The 21142-nt window shown below is 36.2% G+C and overlaps 1 protein-coding gene across 6 annotated transcripts in view; it reads right to left on the bottom strand.

Moving 5' to 3' along the window:
* Nucleotides 1-1348: 1348 nt before the first annotated feature.
* The window catches only part of spata7.L (spermatogenesis associated 7 L homeolog), a 50808-nt gene continuing 31014 nt past the window's right edge, over nt 1349-21142 (bottom strand). The window contains exons 2-13 of one of the 6 annotated variants that reach the window (XM_041573007.1): nt 18214-18276; nt 17102-17173; nt 15756-15848; nt 15314-15361; nt 12620-12732; nt 9583-10013; nt 8770-8836; nt 7415-7518; nt 5519-5575; nt 4409-4486; nt 4091-4148; nt 1349-2149 (exon numbers count right to left, since the gene is read on the bottom strand). In XM_041573007.1, the coding sequence (XP_041428941.1) occupies nt 1619-2149; nt 4091-4148; nt 4409-4486; nt 5519-5575; nt 7415-7518; nt 8770-8836; nt 9583-10013; nt 12620-12732; nt 15314-15361; nt 15756-15848; nt 17102-17173; nt 18214-18235 (1674 nt within the window). In that variant the 5' untranslated portion in view covers nt 18236-18276 and the 3' untranslated portion in view covers nt 1349-1618. Of the gene's footprint in view, nt 2150-4090; nt 4149-4408; nt 4487-5518; nt 5578-7414; nt 7519-8769; nt 8837-9582; nt 10014-12619; nt 12733-15313; nt 15362-15755; nt 15849-17079; nt 17174-18213; nt 18277-21142 lie in introns of those variants that run through there. The other 5 variants (XM_018230396.2, XM_018230393.2, XM_018230394.2 and 2 more) reach the window with 5 other exon arrangements.

Here is a 21142-nt window from a genome sequence, read left to right as displayed (position 1 = left end):
CAGTCTCCTGAGTTTACAAAGTGCAGTAGGGCCGGTGCCAAATGTTAACACCAGGTCCAAACATATCGGGGCTCATTTATACAAACATTGCACGCGGTGAACATATTTGCCCTGCGCATGATTATATTTATAAAGCTGGATAAGAACGGTGTATTTAATGTGCAAACAGAATTTCAATTTTTATTCGCACTGAGAAAATATTCACAAACTTTTTCGCAAATGTAAATTACAGTCAATACTATTTTCACGCACAGTGGCTGCAAAAATTCGCAAAAAAAATAAAATAATAATTGTTCTTTGAGGGTACAATTTTATTGTTATGATGGATTCAAAAATCTAATGTGTAAACTACAAGGAAAATTTGCAAATGCTGCGTCTTCATCCGACGATGTAAAGACTTTTTCACCCTCTGAAATACATTGACTGTCAGATGTAGATGCATGAACAAACTACACCGTCTGATCCAACTTTACATTCTAGTTCTAGAGGGATCAGATTTTGTAGGATCCTACAAAACCAGATAAAATCTGACCCGCAAAAAAGATCCTGTTCAGTTTTACCCTTAACTGCCTGCCTGGTTGCTATGGTAATTCCAAACTTGAAAGCTGCTGAACAAAAAGATATTTCAAAAACCAACAAAAAAATTAATACCAATTGCAAATTGTCTTACATCATACTAAAATTTTTTTTTAAAGGTAAGAAACCTCTTTAAACACTTACAACTGTAAAAGAATTATAAGCAAATATAAATTGTCCACTCCAGAAATGATGTAAGGTGCACCTGCAGCGCATGCCTCCCCCTGCTAAACTAGGCTGCAGCATTTACTGCACTATTTAAGTAGACGGAGGGCCGCAAGCATTTGTTCTGCCGAGAATTTTACTTTTAGCTTCATGGCACACACAATGTTTTGGAACTGAAAATGTTGCATTTTTCATGGTGCCTTAAGGAAAATGTGGCCCTCCATCTACTGTAAATTATGTTGGATAGGAGGTGCGTGGTACTAGATACCAGGGTCACCAGCACTATTTTCTCCAGGCAAACTAAATGGGATTTAAAAAAAAACATGAATGTATGATAGCACATCCACAGTTACACAGGAAATAAACTTTAAAGAAATGATTATATCAGCCATCAATAGCGTTTTGGTAAGAAAGCAACTGAAAGCTCATCCAGTATTGCTATGAAATACTGCATGCCATTCTAGGAGATTTTGGAACTGGAGAGATTTTGCAAGACTAAAAGAAGAAATAATTAGGGATGGGCGAATTTTACTTGTTTCGCTTCGCCAAAAATTCGCTGCCGGCGAAATGTCATTGACGCCCATTTAAGTCTATGGGCGTCAAAAAAATTGTCGCGCGGCGAAATTTTTTTGACGCGCGTCTTTTTATTTTGATGCACAAAGCCATATAAGTCTATGGGCGTCATTTTTTTGGCGAAACAAGGCGAAAAAATTCGCCCATCCCTAGAAATAATTAAGGGACACATATTTAAACTCTATTATTATAACATAAGAACCTCGAAGAGAAATGAAGCTGTAAACTACTTTTGTTTTTTACTGAAATGCTAGAATACCCATATATCAGATATAAGTCTTAAATAACCTTCATGAATGACGGTTCATTCATTTTGCTCCAGTGTGCCCAACCCTGAAGCCGGACTATTAGCTGCCTCATCAGGTAATGGACTCTCTGCTTCCGTTATGATAACTGTTTCAGAAAATCTTTGTTGCAGGTCATCAATTGATATCGACTGATCCTCTTCTTCTGGGTCGCCTACACCTTTGTTCAGATCAGCTGAAGTACTGAGGGTTTCCAAGAGTGAAGCATTCTGTTCATTCTCAGAATCGTCTGTGGGAAAACTGCCAAAGTCAGTAGTGATCTCTGATGTGAGAAGCCCATGATAATGCAATGGAGTATCTGCTTTTCTTTCCATCCTGAATGTTTCAGCATCTCTCTCATACAGGAAAAGCTCACTGTGTTCCTGGGACTCTTCGTTGCATGCCATGTCTTGCAGAAAATGATCCATGTCCCTAGAGTGATTCACTGTTCTCGAGGGTTTATCAACTGAAGTCCTAAATTCAGTGGAGTGGTTTGTGTCATTGCAGCCTAAATCTTTCCTCAGGTTGTCCAGGAGATAGCACATTTTCGCCTGTGATGCAGGAAACAAAGTGAGAATATATCTCAAAGTAAATTCACCTAAAATGAAAGGCCAAATAAATCCCCACAAACATTAAGGGGCACATTTACTAAGGGTCGAATTTCGATAGTCGAAGTATTTTTTCGATTGAAGTAAAAATCGTTGGATCGATTAAATCGTTTGAATCGAACGATTATACAAAAAAAAATACTTTGACTGCTCAAAACTTAGCCAAATACTCTGGGCCCCTAACTTTATAACCACAGTTCAGCCTTTAGGCTATGCACTTTGTTTGCCCAGCAGGCAAACCCTGTGACTGTGAAGACATCCTTCTCTGACATGATCTTATCCTTTGTATGATACATATTTCACATCAATCACAATGTTAAATACAAATGTTAAATAAACATTGCTGGTGTACTCAAAGCCAATAGAAGGCAACAGGGGGCATAATTCATAAACTGTACAATGAAGGTTCGAGGCACTAATTCATATACAGTTTCAATAAATATTAGTAAAATAGGGCAACCTCTAGACATTTTGGGGGTCTGAAAATAATTTGCTGTGGGGCCCTGTAATATCTATTTATGCCAAATGGAATATAATAATAATAAAATTTGTTGGGTTTCCCAGATACAGACAGATTTGTCCCACATCCAATGCACGAGGCACAGACTAAAAGTGGCAAGAAGAGGAACCTCAGACTGCTGCGTGATGTCCAACTCAATATCTAACACTGGTCAAAATGAGGTAGAATTTTGGATTATTATATTAGTTGGCCAGATATTTACATATTTGGCCATACACATGGATTGATTTACTGCACGGATCAGGCCAATTATAACCCAAATATTTCCTTAAAGAATAAGTAAAAAAAAACAACAACAACAACATACCTTTCTCACTGCAGTTAATCATTATTATCATCATAAGCAGCTCAACTGCAACTCTCTCAGCTACTTCATTGTCTGGTGTGAGGCACAATTTCTTTTTCTTATCTGAGCTCTGCCTTCTGTCTAACTGTGAAGACCTCAGAGGGGATTACTGCACATGCCTGATTGTTTCCCATTGGAGCAGAGGCAGTGAGCATGTGCAGTAGACACCTCTTTGAGAGGAGAGCTCAGGAAAAATAAGGACGAAGTTTCACACTAGACAAAGAAGTAGCCAAAAGCTGCAGGGAGAAAGTCATTTTAAAATAAATGGCTTACTTATCCTATAATAATGCTTCAATATGGATACTGCAACTAGGCAACACAAATGGCTGTATTGCATGGCAAATGTGAGAGGAAAATCTAACCTTAATTCTTTGTTGGTTGATAACCTCCTCTTTTTGGTTGATAACCTCCAATGGCTACTCTGCTTAAGTTTGTATTGGCTTTAGATTGTTTATACAGATCTTCACCCATAACAACCAGTTTTGTATAGAAAAAGAAAATATTTTTGTACAGGCAGGCAGATCTTCTCGGCCTCCTTCTAGTAACCCATAGTCTTCTAAGGTTCTTCTTAATTTTTGCCTGGTATTTCACTGCTGTATATAGCCAGAAGTTTCTTAAATGCAAACAGGATGTTTTTGCAGACACCTTTGAACAAACATGATATTCTTAAAGTGGATGTGATTTTGGTTTATATTTTCCCTTTAAATGCACAACACACATTTTTTTTTTTTTTGCTTTAAAAGAAATGAGGAGTGACCAGAGTTTGTAAGGAACTGGTAAGAGGTTTCAGCATGTGAAAAGAAACAAAATATGTAATATTTCTAATGTTTTGCAGTTATATACTGCTACTAGCATTATTCCCACACCGACAGTTTTAAAAGAAAGTATCACAGAGGGAGAACATCAGGGTGATTTAAATATTCAGCGAGTTCCTGCTCTACCCCAACATGTGGAGACTAATGATAAAATGTTTTTTATTTCCCCTTCAGTACACATTTTAGGTACGAAAAGCTTTTACCTCATCCAAACAATGTCTATTTTCTTCAAGATGGCGTTTAAACACACGTTCTAGGACCCTGGGGGATAGGAGAGAAATTAGAGAAATATTTGGGTACATAAGAAAAACAAAACATACATGTTTTATTTTTACATTCCAGTTTAAAAAACGAAATTCTAGGAAAGTTGTGTGAAGAGTAATAATTTTCCACTCCCATCCAGTCTTTTACAATGAGTAACCCATGACTGTATGTTGATAAATTCACACATATTACATTACTGTAAGTAATCCAGAATTAATCTTTACTCTTACAATTATTGTGATTGTGTGTATTCTGACCTGTTGGAAAATAGTCCCAGATTCAAGATTTCATTAGTGATGTCTGTGACAAATTTCAGGTAAAAAAGTTCTTCTTCTCTGTAACAAGCAAAATAAATTCTGAAGTTAATTTTACATTATTTACACATCATGCCCTAGGCACGTGCCTCTTCTAACCCTAGTTTCGGCACTACCCAGAAGTGATCTGTGGGTCAGGGAAAAAAAAAAAAACTCAACCTGCACCCAACCCTACCCAATGTTGTCATTGTGGGACCTGCGCCAAACCCATACCCATCTCTTCTTGATCTGTATGCCGTTTCTGTGCGCTCCTCTGGTTTCAAGACAGGGAAATCTTCTGGGGCACTCACTGGAGGAGAGCACTTTCCCAGTCTAATCCGCACCCATCCCTAACCAGCAGTGGTCAGCCAAATTTCCAACTGATCCCCGACCAGCTGGCAGTCAACCCGATCTTCAACACAGGTTTTGGGTCAACTCGCACATTAATACTACCAAGCTAAAACAAAGTAAACCCATGTGTTTAATGTTGACCTATCCGGCACTAATAAATATGACCAGTATCATTTGCCAAAATTCTGCTCAGCAGGTGTTGTAGATAATAAATGCATCAACAAATGTATCAAATTAGAACAGTATAACAGGATCAACACCCAGAGCTGCTCCAGAGAGACATGAGAAGTAGTGTTGCTCAAGCTGGTTGAGGCAGACGGAAAACTGTTTCAGTTAGCCACAGACTAAACTCATCCCGGCCCCATTCTGATTCCTCCTCCTATGATGCCTGTCGCTTGTTTATGAACTTATGTCTGCCCCACCCCCTCCAGTCACATCAGAGAGGACAGAGACAAGAATATAAGCGAGGGAGGGTGGGGGACGAGTTTTGTCTTCCCATGAATCGCTAACAAGAAGGTGAAAAAGTTAACCTTCAATATTGGAGAAATAGTAAAAAAAAATTAAAAAGCTATTAAGAATTATGATTTTTTTGTCAACTATTAGTAAAAAAAAATGGATGTGATAAAATGTTTGAAAGGCGAACTACCCCTTAAAATGGACAATGAAGACCCACAACAACCTGAATAGAGACCTATAGGTTAAGTGCTTATGTAAAATACCTACTCAGACTGGATTTTCTGCATAACAGGTGAACAAGATTCTACTTCATTATATAGTAACCTGTAGAAAGAAGTACACATTACTATTTCAAAGGAAGTTATATACACATTGGTGACCACGTACAATACATTGATTTATTTTCAATTCTAAAAAAACAAAATTAAAATGTGATATAGTGGAAAGGAATGCAAAAGTGCTGTGAATAAAGAGCTTGCTTACTAAGAATCTCTAAATTGCACAAATACAGTTGCCAATAGAAACCAATCTGCTTTATTAAGTCTACTATAAGTTAGAGAATAAAAGGAAATTGGTTATTTGCTTCTATGGGTAACACCACGGTAGCAATTCAGCACCTATGTTTGTAGGGAAGCCACACCGGGGCTCATTTATCAACACTGGGCAAATTTGCCCATGGGCAGTTACCTATAGCAACCAATCAGTGATCAGCTTTTAAATGCCAGCTGCAAGTAGAACAATGAATGCAGCAAATTGATTGGTTGCCAGGGGTTACTTCCAAGATAAGCATAAAATAAACTCTGGAGAACCGCAGTAAATTCAGTGTATTTCATCACAACATGTTTCGGATAAACACATCCTTCATCAGGTGCTAGTTCAACTTTAGAATTTCTTTAGAATTTTTTTAATTATGTGCCTTCTTTTTTGGACTCTTTCCTGCTTTCAAATGGGGGTCACTGACTATCAAAAACAAATGCTCTGTAGGGCTACAAATGTATTGGTATTGATATTGCTATTTTTTTTATTAATCATCATTCTATGCAGGACCTCATCTATTCCTATTCAAATCAATGTATAGTTACTAAGGTAATTTTGGCCCCAGCAACCAGATTGAGTAAATTGCAAACTGGAGAGCTCTTGAATAAAAAGATAAATAACTAAAAACCAGAAATAATCAAAAATGAACATCTGTTGCAAACAATAAGAATATCAATCTCTACATCATACAAAAAGTTAAGTTAAAGGTCAACACCCCCTTTGAGGTGAAAGTCACATGAAAGCTTTAGTAAACATCCTCATACACCTGCCTCTCTCTTGAGAAGCTGAATGAATGAGAGAAGGAGCCAAACACCCTTTTCAGGTTGGAGGGAGAAATATTATTGTGTGGATAGGTGGATGCAGGGAAACTTGACACATTTGTTGAATGGAGAGAGAGTGTGCTCCAAATATATGACTTTTTTTCAATTTTTACTTTCATGGTTTATACGTTTCAGTCTGTCTTTCCTATTTATGTTCTGTTAGCTTTACCCCCTTTTTAATTTTGCAATCAGTTTGTGTGCTGTCTTGACTTCTGGTTTCCCCATCCCCCCTCTCTTTTATTTTACAGTATCTTCCTCTCGGATCTTTTTCTTCATTCTCATAAGCTGTTTTTGCTTTTCAGTTCTGTCAGATGAGAAAGGGTGCAAGTCACCCAACATGTTACACCTTTCACTCCTGCTCTGTCCTGCCATTACTTCTAATAAAAGCTGCTCTTTCTATATATTTTGTTTTAGATGTTTCATTGGTCCATATGCAATTGTTTTGTCATTTTAGCCATGACTGCACTGTTTAATGAGTTTTTGGCCCACTCTGCCAACATTTTTATATTCTTTACAATCCCTTCTTCTCTTCTAATTTCTTCCATTACCCTTCTATTTAATTTCTCCATTATTTATCACTCCTGATCTTGATCTGCTTCAGCCTGTAAGTTCTCTCCAGCCAATGTTTGCGTGGGATTGTTTCTGTTTTCATGGGGTGTCCCTTGTGTTGTATCTGTATGAGGAAGTGCTATACTTTGGAAACATTTGGAGGTGTAACATTATTTTTTATTAATAATGTTCATTATTTATTAGTCATATCAGATCTTAGAAACACAAGTTAGTGGATTTTTCATAGTGCCAGTACCTAGAAGAGCCATGGGTATTTGCTTGCTCCTCCCAGTCAGTCTGAGACCAAGGCCTTATCTGGTTACATTCTTCATTTTTTAATGGTTCTTTTTTATCTTCATTCTAAAAGAGAAAGTCAAAGTTTCATAACTGAATAGCTTAAAGGGCACTTGTCACCCTAAAATAGCTTCCCCAACCAGAGGTGTGGACTGAGAGAGAGCTAGGGTGCCCGCACCGGGAAGGAGCTCTCATGCTGTGTAGCATGCATGTGTGTAATTAGCTTCTAAAGTAAGTGCCTTGCAATCAGACGTCATGCGCATAACGAGCAAATTGCATCACTTGCTCATTATGCACATGCTCCCTCCTGGTGCAGGCAGCCTAGTGCTGGCAAGGGGCAATTTTGTTCCCCTATTGTTAGCCTAGTGCTGGCAAGGGGCAATTTTGTTCCCCTATTGTTACCTCTGGTGGGGGAATTTAAGGTGGCCTTTAATGGGTAATATGTGTAGAGGAAAAAAACCCAGAGAAGATGCCAGTGGCAGCAATAAGGGAAAGGACATTAACATTTTATCATTCATAAATCCACATCATTAACTTTGCTTATTGTAGGATAATTGTAGTAAAGGATAATCAAAATCATGAAAAAAAATAAACATTTTTATTTACAAGAAAATGCTTTGTATTTGATAGGAAGATTCCCATTTGTCCTACAATGTTTAGTCAGAGCCCCTGTACTCCCCATCAACAAGGGCAAACCAAACACAGGGAAAAATTAACTGCAGTTGTCTCCCAGGAAAATGTACCCTAAATCTTGCTCTAATTAGCTCTTGACCTTGCTAAGCCAGTAACACCGTCTGAGCATTAATAGCATAGACATTGGTTAACTATCCTTTTAGTTGCCTGTGTAATTTACTTGCCAAATAGATACAACAACAATACAGAAAATATCTCACCGTTAAAACTTATAACTGACCATTTTCAATGAATAGTTGAAATATGTTATACACAACACAAATCGTGGAGGTGTCCCTAATATAGGATTTTAAATGTAATTAGGAGCAGGTATGACTCATAATAGCTAGGTCTATAGCCTCTTTTACCAGTATTTATGGAAATAATAGAGTACATATAGATAAATGTCATACTATTACAGTAAATGATTGCATTTTAATGCATATATTTTTTTAAAAACGACTGCTAAACAGATACCTCGTATTCCCTTAATATATTTCATGTGCAGTGTCTCCAGTGTAATGACTGAGCATAAGTTACATAGATTTTCTATTTTCAGAAATTTTCTATTTTGCACTTAAGCTTTTACATGCTCCCAGGTTTAAACCTGCACAATTCCACAATTTCACTTTACATAAGACTCACAAATAAAGTATCTTCTGTTAGCTCCTTATTTTTCTTCTCCCATGTAACATCCTCATCCATAGGGCTTCTATTTAAAAAAGAAATACAGTGAACATAAAGAATAAAGAACACGTTTTGAGTGTATTTATCATTTATATTTCAAATATTATGCGCAAAAGAAAAAATGAAGCAAATATAATTACAGATGCTGGGTTATCCATAGGAACCAAGTTGACCTTTGGTTTTTATGTTCTAATCTGTATTAGACTAATCAAAACTAATTGCCAGTTGGTTTCTCCACAGGTGCCATTTATTACCACAATAAGCCCTAACATCTTAAGGTTTCTACTTCATCAACAGGAAAAAATGTTACAACAGGATCAGGTCTGGGAGTCAAAATAGGCCCTGGCATTCCGAGTACAATGAGGCCCATTAGCCCCCCACTAAACAGTGACTGTCCATGGCATCAATCGCCAGCCACTCTGCCATTTGCCAGGACCCACAGATTCCCAGTCTAGGCCTGAACAGGATGGTACAATTTCAATGCAACTCCATAAAACTAAACAGGAGAATAAACATTGCAGCAATTAGCACCTTCAGCATCTTGAGTCTCGATGGGTAATAATGAAAACCAATTACTTCAGATTATATACAATGCTTACATTTAGAAAATAAATATGGAATAAAAGATTTCCCTTCATAACTGCATAAATAGAAAATAGTTTACATAACCTATAGAATTGCTTGATAGGTGTTCTACTATCATGGGTAACATTCCCCATGTGTGCCTTTGAGTTTGTTTTCTCATTGCACTTAATGCCATACATGCTGTACCTGTTTAAATCTCTCTGCAGATCTTTGACCATTTCTCTTTTTTTTCTTCTTGGTGGGGTGTAATATCGGTACGATGCAAGTGCAGATTTAGCCTCTGTCTTCAAAGTACGTGGGGTAAATGGGCGGGTCTTGCCTGTGAACTGCTCAGAATGCTTATCTAAGAGGTCTCCGCTGTAGGTTTTCTGTTGGTTGTCCTGAAACTTGCTGTAGCTCCTGGGGACACTGATAATCGAGGAAGAATTTGACCCTCTATTTTGCACTCTAGATAAAACTCTAGGACCTGCACATTTCCTGCTCAAACTCCTTCCTGTAGCTTCACTGGTTCCTAAAAAACCAAACGGTCTTGGGGAAGACATAGAAGGGCTTGAGCAGAAAATCTGCCCTCGATCAGAGTAAGTAGAATGGCGTACACTGATGTCATCATAAATGTCCTGTAATGAAACAGAAAAACATAATAAAATACTAACTTTTTCATGTCCGTGAGAATTTCACAGACACCCCCACCACCCAAAAATAATTTCCTGATGTTCAATGAATGAATAAAAGCAATAATGTAATAGGCCTCGAAACATGAACTATAAAGTGCCAAGTACATAAAAATCAAATCTTAGAGAAACAGCTATTTAAATGGCTTTTGAACATGCTGATAATCTAAAATGGAATTTATTATGGATTTACAGAAACACAGCAAAACACTTTATCATAGAAATCAATCATTAGAACCTTTTGCAATCAAAGGAATGAAACAACCCTTTAGGGTGGTGGCACGCCGGGAGATTAGTCACCCTAAAGGGTTGTTTCATTCCTTTCAAACATCACCGTCAGGATGGCATACATATATCTTCGCTTTTCTGAAGTCACCCGAAGTTGCCTCACGAGGAAACTTCGGGCAACTTCAAAAAACTTTCTGTAAATCATCACCTTCTGGAGCAATAACACACAGGGCTACTTTGTAAATCGTCTGAAAAATTTTGCTGTCATAGCAGTCAGGTGGCAGTAGCTTCGAAATGAACATGGGAGCTTTTCCGGTGACTATTGCATTACAAGCACTGACACCAGCACTTCTCATTTTACATTAAAGTCTATGGGGACCTGCTTTGAGAGTTTTGGCCCCATGTGTCATTGTCTTTAAAGGGGACCTGCCAGAGGGGACCACTGGCATAAAAAGCTGTATAAAAAAAAGTTGCCTTCCTCACCTCTATGAACAGCAAGCACTTTTACTTTCAGTTCTGCACTTCCTGTAAGTCACTGCCCTCCTCACATGTCCCCTTCTTTCCTCTCTGTCTAGAATTGTGTAGCCTGTGTATTGTATTGTCCGAACCAGTTCTGCTGCTCAACATTTACACTTTAAAGCTCAGAACACTTTGGGGGAATCTTCAGGTCAAAAAGCATCAGTACTAGTGTTATCAGTTATGTCCCATTTAAGCTCACAGGAGGCTAAGGGCAGTGGCCAACAAAGAGATTTGTCGCCAGTGATTATTTATGTGCGACCGTGACCAACAAATCTCCTGAAAATGTGTCTTCATTGGAAATAACTGAAATCACTGGCTAATCCTGCTTGTTCCTTGGGGTTCTGCATCAATTTGTTTTAGATATTCTAGGACTAAATAACACAACCATAAAGATAAAGTCAGGATTGTGTATGCATGTCATTTTATTAGCTTAATAAATAAAACATCAATGCTTTGGATTGGGCCAAGTCTTTAGTAATGGTTTCAGTTGTCAAGTCCAAAAAATAAGTGAATCTCTAGTCCAAATTACCAAACAGATAAAGATCCTGCTCACACTAGTGTGATTCCACTAGACAAGTTGATAAATCTATTCATCAAAGAATCAAGAGAGGCAAGTTAGATTTCATCTATTTTTTTTTTTTTTTTTTTAAAAATCACTTCAGGGAAGTCATGTATGAGAGGAAAGATAGAGCGCTGCCTGTGCATGGTGGTGGTTGCCAGGGAAACTAAATATTTTGACAGATTAAATATTAAAGACCTCCTCCTACTGTGCATTGAATGTCCTGGTGGCTGTGCTGTGCATGGTACCCGAAAACTATTTGCGTCACTCTATTTCAGTAAGTTGACTTGCTTTAATAGGAACATTTCACAGAGTCAGTGAACTCAGTGGGGTTCCTTTGAAAAAGAAGAGATAAATAACAAAATTGCAAAGTTAAGAAAAACAGAACGATTGCTCTTTCGTGAGCCATCTGTTTTTCTGCAATTTCACATATAAATAATTACTATCATTAGTTTAAATTTAGTCCCAGCCAATAGTGTTTGTGTGTGCAAATGTTTTTATTACTGTTGCTATAGAAAGCAAATGTAGAGCAACAATTGTAAAGCAATGGGAGGTGCAGAAATGCATTTACCAATTCTCTTTCTATTTCAGCTCACTGTAACTGAATAGAAGTGTGATCAGTTAAAAGAAAGGATGCATTGGAAGAGAAGTGAGGGCTGGAATGACAGAGCAAAAAACAAACATACAGACATAGCAGAATGTCAAGGAAAGATGTAAACCCCATTAACACAATCCATTTTGGAGGTTTTTGCTTTATCTTTGCTTTGCTGTGCCTGCTGGTTTATATAGCATTTGCCCTAATGATCATGGCTATTCTGCTAGCCACTAGTATTAAAATAAACCCTTAGGAAAAGCAAATGATGTCAACTGTATAGACCGGTGCATAACTTAAGAATGAACATGGTAAGCTGTTTATTGACACTGGTAATACTTCAAATATGGTCAGATTTCTACATTAGGTACTGTAATTAGTTGTTCATTAATGTGGTCAACTCCTGAAAGGTGGCTGATTTTTTTAAAGGATAATATGTATGCTCCACATGAGCCCATCATTATTTCTAGTTTTTTTTTTTAAACCTGGACGATTTATTTCTGCTCTCTCCCATGTACCTTTTTGGAGCTATTCCAGCAAATTGCTTTATAACCCCCCCCCCCCTCTGCATTCATTTTTGTATGCTTAAAGGGAGTGCAAGCTCATTAGGCAGGTACTGATATGAATGAAAAACAGGACAGTACAAGTTTTTACCTTCTTGGAAAACAGTATTGAATCTGCACTCTCACATGAAGTAGGGCGGGAAATATTTTTCTCAAATCGTGCCACCTCCTTTCTCATTTTCTCTCTTCTCTGCTGGTCGCTGTCTTGAAAAGGAACATACAAACATAGTACTTAAACAATATAAAAAAAATATGGTCATTTTCTTAAAGGCATTATTCAGTATAAAAATAAAAACTCAGTGGCAATTGCAAACTCGCTGAACAGTTATATTCCATGTGGCCCCCCTGAAAGTCTCTGACTAACTCAGACTTAGAGAACTGCAAAGCATGAAGTACTGTTACATTCGGTTATGTATGTAGTATCACTCCAGCCTTTATACATTACATTTTTGTATACTAGAAACATTTTTTATTTTGTGCAGCCTATTTATCCAGTTTATCATGTAAAAATAGTTGTAAATACATGTATATGTGGTTTTACTATTGTCTGTGGAGCACATCACATGGCATTCTCCATTCATCTGTTTAAATAATTATTCAGAGAAGATATGGCCTGTATACATGGAATTCTCCATTCATCTGTTTAAATAATTATTCAGAGAAGATATGGCCTGTATACATAGTAACTTATACTCATAGTTATGAGTTTACATTTGGACAAAATTATGGTGGAATGGCCACAAACTACCCCTTTTTGGAAGTCATCATAGAAGGATCACTGTTATTTACTGACCTCACTGAAGTCACCAAATAAAAGCAACCTATTCATAAAACTGTATATATACTTATTCCTACAAACTGATCTTGACATGCAACCTGGTTCAAATAGGAAATCAACATTATTGGTGGGCATGAGGAAAGAACTGGATTCAGAAACAATGAGAAGAGTGCAGAGATTAAGCCCAAATATATATGCATATATATACTACTGTGCAAACAGAGTTTATAGCATATTAAGCATATTTATAATTGCAACCTAAATCAATTGTGACATATAGTTTACAAATTCTTTATCCATAATTTATTTGCCTGAAATTAAAAATAAATGAATTTTCCTTATAAATGCAGAGGGGTAGGGTAAGGAGATACGACTGGCTTAAAACCAACAGAGGAAGATTGAGGTTAAGGAGCAGATGCTTGGGGTTAAGTTAAAGGGCACAGGGAACTGGAGCAAGATGGAAGAGAAAAAGAGAACTGGATTGATGAAGGAAAGAAAAAAAAAGACCTAAATATAAAGACACAGCAGAATATCAAGAAACATAAAGATGTAAAGGAAGCAGAAAAAAAATATAAAATAATAGGGATCTCTGGCAATACATTTCCCTATTATGGAAATATTAAATCATGTGTCCCTTCCAAGTCTTCAAATACATATATAAATTGAATAACCTTATAGATTTAGCATTAGGAATTTAAAGATTCACTATGGTTGCTGTCTATTTAGAGTCAGTGGCTGGATCTAATTTCAATTGTATCCAATTTTATCAGCCTTTGAACTGATTAATGTAGTTCCTGCACCTGCTCTGTTCACAAGAACAAAGGGAACACTATAAGTAGCTCCAATCAGAGGCTGAATATCCAATCCAAAAGGTTAACATCATGCTTTGGTGGCTCAAAAATTTTGAAGCTTGGGTGAAATCATTATTTACTACAAATGTTGTTCATTTTATGATAATAGATGGGTAAAAAAACAAATAGATTATAGAACAAAACATATAAAAAAAAATAATTTTTATATATATATATTTCATAATTGTTATGCTTCATGATGTTATTTGATAAGTACGAGGTCATTAATACAAAAAAAAACCTAAGCCAAGCCACTAAAATGAATTTGTATCAGTTACACACCTGCTGTACATATGGTCAGTCCAGTGAGCTCCTCTAGCCCATTTGCGAGGAATTCAAAGTACTGAGCACTTCATTTTTAGTAATGAAAAAAGAAGTGAAATACTGTCAAAATGACAAATTTGGCAGCTTATTGGCAGACATTGGGCAGCTAAAGAGATTTTGAGAGGAAAGGAACTATGAAATTAAGTGGAAAAAGTTACTGAAAATAAGAAAAGTATATAAATGGCAGACAACAGTAACAATTTCTACACATTGCTGGTTGCAGACAGACTTGGTGGGTAACATATTTGGCAAATCAAGACTAAGAAGGCAATAGCAAATGTCACGTACTTTAGGTGTGACTGTAAGGAGAAAAATAAAACAATACACTGAAAGCTGAGGCACAGCACTAAGACAACAAGAATATCTCACCCATAACTACAGGTGATCAAATAAATTAATAACAGAGAATGGTTCAACGGTTGCTTGTGAAAAATCACTATATATTGAACAACTGGCAAAATAAATGAAGATTGTTTTCTTATAAGACTGAAACTGGACAATTATTATGATGGATCAGGTGAAGGATTAGAATTAGAAAACTTGCAGTCAATGACCAAAAATATGTACATGACTGGGATCATTTTATCAAACCTCAAGACTTCCAAAAACAAATTTCAACATTAAAAGACTTAATAGGATTGTTTTGCCACCATTATGGATTTATGTATCTTAGTTACCATCAAGCACAAAATACTGTTTTATTATTTTGGAAGAAAAAGTAAACGGTATTCCCATATTTTAGGGCTGCTTGGATAACTGTTTCGTGAATAACAGATCCCATACCCGTGTGTAATTTTTTATGGCTATAAAAAACATTAAGAGTCACACTTACATTTGATACTTTTTTGCATGCTCTTTGGTACCGAACAGTCAATGGCAGCTGAAAAATAAAAGAAAGTGGTCAAACATTGTGTGTACAAAAATATCTGCTGTCTGAAGCTTTGCTTAAGTAAAAAAAAAATACAAAATAATTGAAGCGTAGCACACTGCCAGACACTAGGTTGTACAGCTTTTTACATTTATTCTTTCATACAGTGTAATGCTGACCCCACATCCAAAAATGCTGCTGCCCAGTTTTTTTTTTCATTGCCAGTCTTACAATTAATATATGTGTGTCTGTAATTGATTTTGGTTTTTTGATATCAATGATGTTGAATACGTATTCAAGTAGCCTAGGTTATGAGAAAAAGTGGATTCTAAACATCATGAGAGCAAATTACACCAGAACGTGCCATTCCTTTTGAAGTTTTTTTAAATTAAGTAAAGAGTTTTACCTTTTGCTGCAAGAATTTTATTATAGTGAGCCACCATGTGGTTTCGTATTCTGTACTGTTCACTTAGCCAGCTGCTTGATCCAGTGCTGAATGCTACAAGAGAATCATATTTTTTAATTAATATGGTAGGCCAGATACAAATCAAAGCTAAGAAATGTATTGCAATTTCCAGCACTTGTAAACTTCATCTCTCAGCTTGCCTTCAGTTGTTGTGGTGTGCAGGGAGTTATAGCTAGAAAGCCAGTATCATGCAGTGAGTAGCCCACTAAAGATATTTAGGTTTGGTAATGGGGAGGAAAAGTGCTTTTAAAAAAAAAAAAAAAAAATTATATTATATCTATATATATATATATCTATATATATCTATATATCTATATCTATATATATATATCTATATCTATATATATATCTATCTATATCTATATATATATCTATCTATATCTATATATATATATATCTATCTATATATATCTATCTATATATATCTATATATATCTATATATATCTATATATATATATATATATATATATATAAACAGAAATAAAACTGCACTCCAAGGTCTTGATATGATGAAAAAGGTGATAAAGTTTAATTAAACTTTATCACCTTTTTCATCATATCAAGACCTTGGAGTGCGGTTTTATTTCTGTTTATTATGCTATGCTATAACCAGCACCCAGGCGGTTGTATATATTGCGAGTGCTCCACTACAGACTGTATATATATATATATATATATTACACAGGACTCAACAACAACAACTGCTATGCATTATTACTTAATATAATAAACAAACATGCATTTCCAGATTAACATGTGCCCAACTATCATGGTTCACAGTGATGAGTCGATATTCATGCAAATTTAGCAAAAATCACCTGTCAGGCTTAAAAACACAGCAGCTCTTGCAGTGCATCATATATCTGTTTGCTCTCACATTCATCCTGGAGACTAAATCAGCTTTAATTTACTCCATTTTTTTTTCTTTAAAGAAACACAAAAACTACAAACCACATTTGCTCCAAATTCTCTGTCTTTCTTTAAAAAAAATGTACGAGAGATTAGTTCTCAAATAAAAGGCAGCTTGTGCATTCTGTTACTGGACTTTATCAGTTACTCGTTTTAGGGATTGATTATCTATATCAAAGATCCATGCAAGAAGAGAATGAGTGATTTGTTTACCAGACTCCACAAGCACCCTGCAGTGTAGAATGATTTCTAGCATGTTCACAGAGCAGCACCTTGGACAAGGACAGCGCTTCTCTGAGTCAGGCAAGCAAAGCCAGAATGCGCAAAACAAGATTATGCTGAAATAATTTCTACCTGCTCTGTGTTGTTTACTTACCATTGCTTTTTGTGCTTAAATGACCCTTAAAAGGGCTTGATATTCCACATCTTGGTATGGAGGGAGCCCCGTCTATAGAAAATAAAAATAAGACTGATTTGATTCACTCTGACAAATTCCACATACACATTCATTTTAAAAGAAAAAACAGTCGTTATGGTACAGTGCGTGGTTACTGATTAACTTAGTACTATGTCATTATTTTTCTTGAAACAAATCAAATCAATTTGCATAAAATCAAGGAAAAAAGTTCATAGCGTGGAATCCACTGTATTTGCAGAATTTAAATTTCAGGCATCATAAAGAGCAATTCACACAGGCTGAGTTTGAGCTCTGGTAATTTTTTCTTCTCTGTGAATGTGCAGATTAGGGCTGTACAGGTATGGGATCCATGATCCGGAAACCCATTATCCAGAAAGCTCTGAATTACGGAAAAGCTATCTCCCATTGACTCAATTTTATCCAAATAATCCAGATATTTAAAAATTATTTCCTTTTTCTCTGTAATAATAAAACAGTGCTTGGTATTTGATCCAAATTAAGATACAATTAATCCTTATAAGAAACAAAAACAGCCTACTGGGTTTATTTAATGTTTACATGATTTCCTTGTAGACTTAGGGGCAGATTTATCAAGGGTCGAAGTGAATTAGAGAGAATTTTCGAAGTAAAAAATTCGAAGTAATTTTTTGGATACTTTGACCATCGAATAGGATACTACAACTTCGAATTTACTTCGACTCAAAGTACAAATCGTTTTAATATTCTACCAATTGATAATCGAAGTACTGTCTCTTTAAAAAAACTTCGACTTCAATACTTCACCAAATTAAACCTGCCGAAGTGCTATGTTAGCTTATGGGGACCTTCTACCACCATTTTCTAAGTCTTTAGACATCAAATAAAAATCCTTCGATCAATCGCTGAAATCCTTCGAATCGTTCGATTTTTATTCGATCGCAGGATGTTCGAATTCGAAGTTTTTTAATTCGATGGTCGAATTTCGAAGTTTTTTGTACTTCGAAATTCGACCCTTGATAAATCTGCCCCTTAAGGTATGAAGATCCAAATTCTGGAAAGAGCCATTATCCAGAAAACCCCATGTCCCATACCTGTATATCGTTTGTAGTCCATGCTGGTCTCAGGTTAGATCGTGTGCCAATGATTTTTCTTTGCTTTGTAATCATAAATAAAAGGTTTGATTAATTAAGTTTTAAAAAACAAAACAAAAAAAATGCTAAGAACACAACTACAGGTATGGGACCTGTTATCCAGAATGCTCGGGACCTGGGTTTTTTCGAATAATGGATCCTTCTGTAATTTGGACCTTCATACCTTAGGTCTACTAGAAAATTATGTAAATATTAAATAAGGATACGGATTAATTATATCTTAGTGGGGATCAAGTACAAGCTACTGTTTTATTATTAGAGAAAAGAAAATTATTTTTAAAAATTTTAATTATTTTGATATAATGTCGTCTATGGAAGGCAGCATTTCTGTAATTTGTTGCTTTCTGGATAACGGATCCTACACCTGCACAACAACTACATACATGCACTATTGTAAATATGAGGGTGGTGGCATTAGAGGGGGCCATTCTCCTTTAAATACACTTTTCATTTGATGTAGACATTGATATTACCGTATAACATTTTGATTTCTCATGGTTTTTCAGTTATATAGCTTTTTGTTCAGCAGCTCTCCTGTTTGCAATTTCAGCAGCCATCTGGTTGCTAGGGGCATTTTTACCTTGGCAACCAGGCAGTGGTTTGAATGAGAGACTTAAATATGAATAGGAGAGGCGCTGAATAGAAAGATAATACATTAAAAATAACAATAGAATTACAGAACAATTTTATTGTTTTTTTGGTTGCTAAGATCAGTGACCCCCTTGTAGAAGAGAAAGGGAAATGATTAAAAAAACTATACAAAATAAATAATACAGACTAACTGCAAAGTTGCTAGTAACAGGAGATTATATAACATACTAAAAGCTATAGGTAAACTGCCCCAAGTGTGATTACTGCTCCCTTTGTCACCTCCTAATTACAAATGTTTACACACCCATTCAGTTATACGATAACCTGGGCACCAGCCAAATAGAATATTTAAATGGACAACAAGGAGGTTTTGCAGCCATATTGGAGCTAAACTGTTTGGGGTACTTACAAAAGCGAAGAATCTACTGTGCTGCAGTTGTAATCAAAGGTTTTGTTTGGACCCACTGCTTTAAAGGGGTTGTTCACCGTCTAAACACTTGTTTCAGTTCAGTTGTTTTCAGATTGTTTCCCAGAAATAAAGACTATTTTCAATTACTTTCCATTATTTGTTTTTTACTGTGTTTCCAAAATCTAAGTTTAAAGTTGAATGTTCTTGTCTATGGTGTTCAGTCTGACAGCTCAGTAATTCAGGTGCAGACTCTTAACTGTTACAATTTTAAAACATTTATTTGATACATTTCTCAGCAGCATCTCTGGAGTATTAGTAACTATTGTATCAACTGGAACAGCTGCCTGTAATGAATCCCAGAGATTCTGCTCAGCAGGGACAAAGATAAGAAATGTATCAATTTAGAACAGTTTACAGGGTTGGTGACCCCCCTCCCAGAGCTGCTTTAGAAGGTGAAAAATGACACTTTACACTTCAATATTAGAAAAACGGTGACACATATACAATAGAAAGTAATTGGAAAAAGTTGTTATTTCTGGAGATCTATCTGAAAACAACTAGTTGTTTGAAGGTGAACAACCCCTTTAAGAAGCAAACTTGAACTTTTAAAGCTCCCTTTTTATCTCTCTCAAAAGAATCAGGTCTTATGCTGTTCACCTAAGCTCTGTGGAGACTGGGTAGATATTCAAAATGTTTCAGGCTTTGTTTTGGACCCTCTGCATACCTGGCTCTTAGGGCAGAAAACTTTATACTAGGCTCTGCTTTAAGAAAGAAGCCTCTAACTATGAGGATGTTCACATTTGTACAAGTGTCCAAATATGAACAACCCTGCCCCAAGTAACATTTCAAAAAATTGATTTTCATTTTGTAAAAAAATCTGTTGTTTCCATTGATGATTCAAATCTACAAATAGGAAATCTTCTATTACTCCCCCTCAGACAGGGAGTAACTGACCCCCTGCCTGTGTCAGAGCACAGGAAACACAAAAAGAAGTGCAGGCACACATACTACTGTGCATGTCTGCCATTCATCTGAATTTGCAATTTTTGGTACGATTGGCTGAATCATGCCAGCTAATGGTATGCGCTCCGTCACTCCAAATTATCTTGACAGCAAAGTATTTTACAAAATAAAAACTGAATGAGAAAAGGGCATGGGCTGTTTATATTCTAAAGGTGTCCATCGCCTTTAAACCTTCACGGTTTGTAAAGTCCCCTTTTTATCTGAAAAAAAGCACAGGTTTTTATGCATTTATTTAAAAACCATGTCGATTTGGTAAATACTGCATAATTGCTCCTGAAATTCTAATATAGTTTATAAGCTACCAGATTGCTGTTGGGTCTGTCATTCATGTTCAGTAGAGCTGATATTGTATGCATATCTTTAATTATATAGTGCTACTAATGTATGCACCACTGGGCATACACTCAGTCTTTATGTCATTCATGCCTCTCTACAAATAGAATAAAAAAAAACTGCTACAAAAAAAATTAAACTGGGCCAGGCTAGACAACCTGGGTGGTTGCGGAGCAGGCTGAGCTTGCGGTGTATGTGCAAATCGTTCCTTGCTGGTGCTCCCGCAAGCGTGAGTTGACACTCGCACGCACGCACATGTGCATTATGTATATTGAAAAAAGTTATATACCTATAAAGGGGTGGCTCACCTTTACATTCATTTTATTATGTTATAGAATGGCTAATTCTAAGCAAATTTCAGTTGGCCTTTTTTTTTCTTTCTTCTTAGTTATTGAATTATTTACCTTATACTTCTGTTTCCAGTTTTAAAATGGGATCACTGACCCTGACATCTATAAACAAATGCTCTGTAAGGCTACAAATGTATTCTTATTGCTACTTGTTATAACTCAT

The sequence above is a fragment of the Xenopus laevis genome, chromosome 8L (assembly GCF_017654675.1).
Source record: "Xenopus laevis strain J_2021 chromosome 8L, Xenopus_laevis_v10.1, whole genome shotgun sequence".
NCBI lineage: Eukaryota > Metazoa > Chordata > Amphibia > Anura > Pipidae > Xenopus > Xenopus laevis.
Note: the sequence above shows the minus strand (reverse complement) of the source record. Positions and strands in the feature narration are given on the sequence as shown.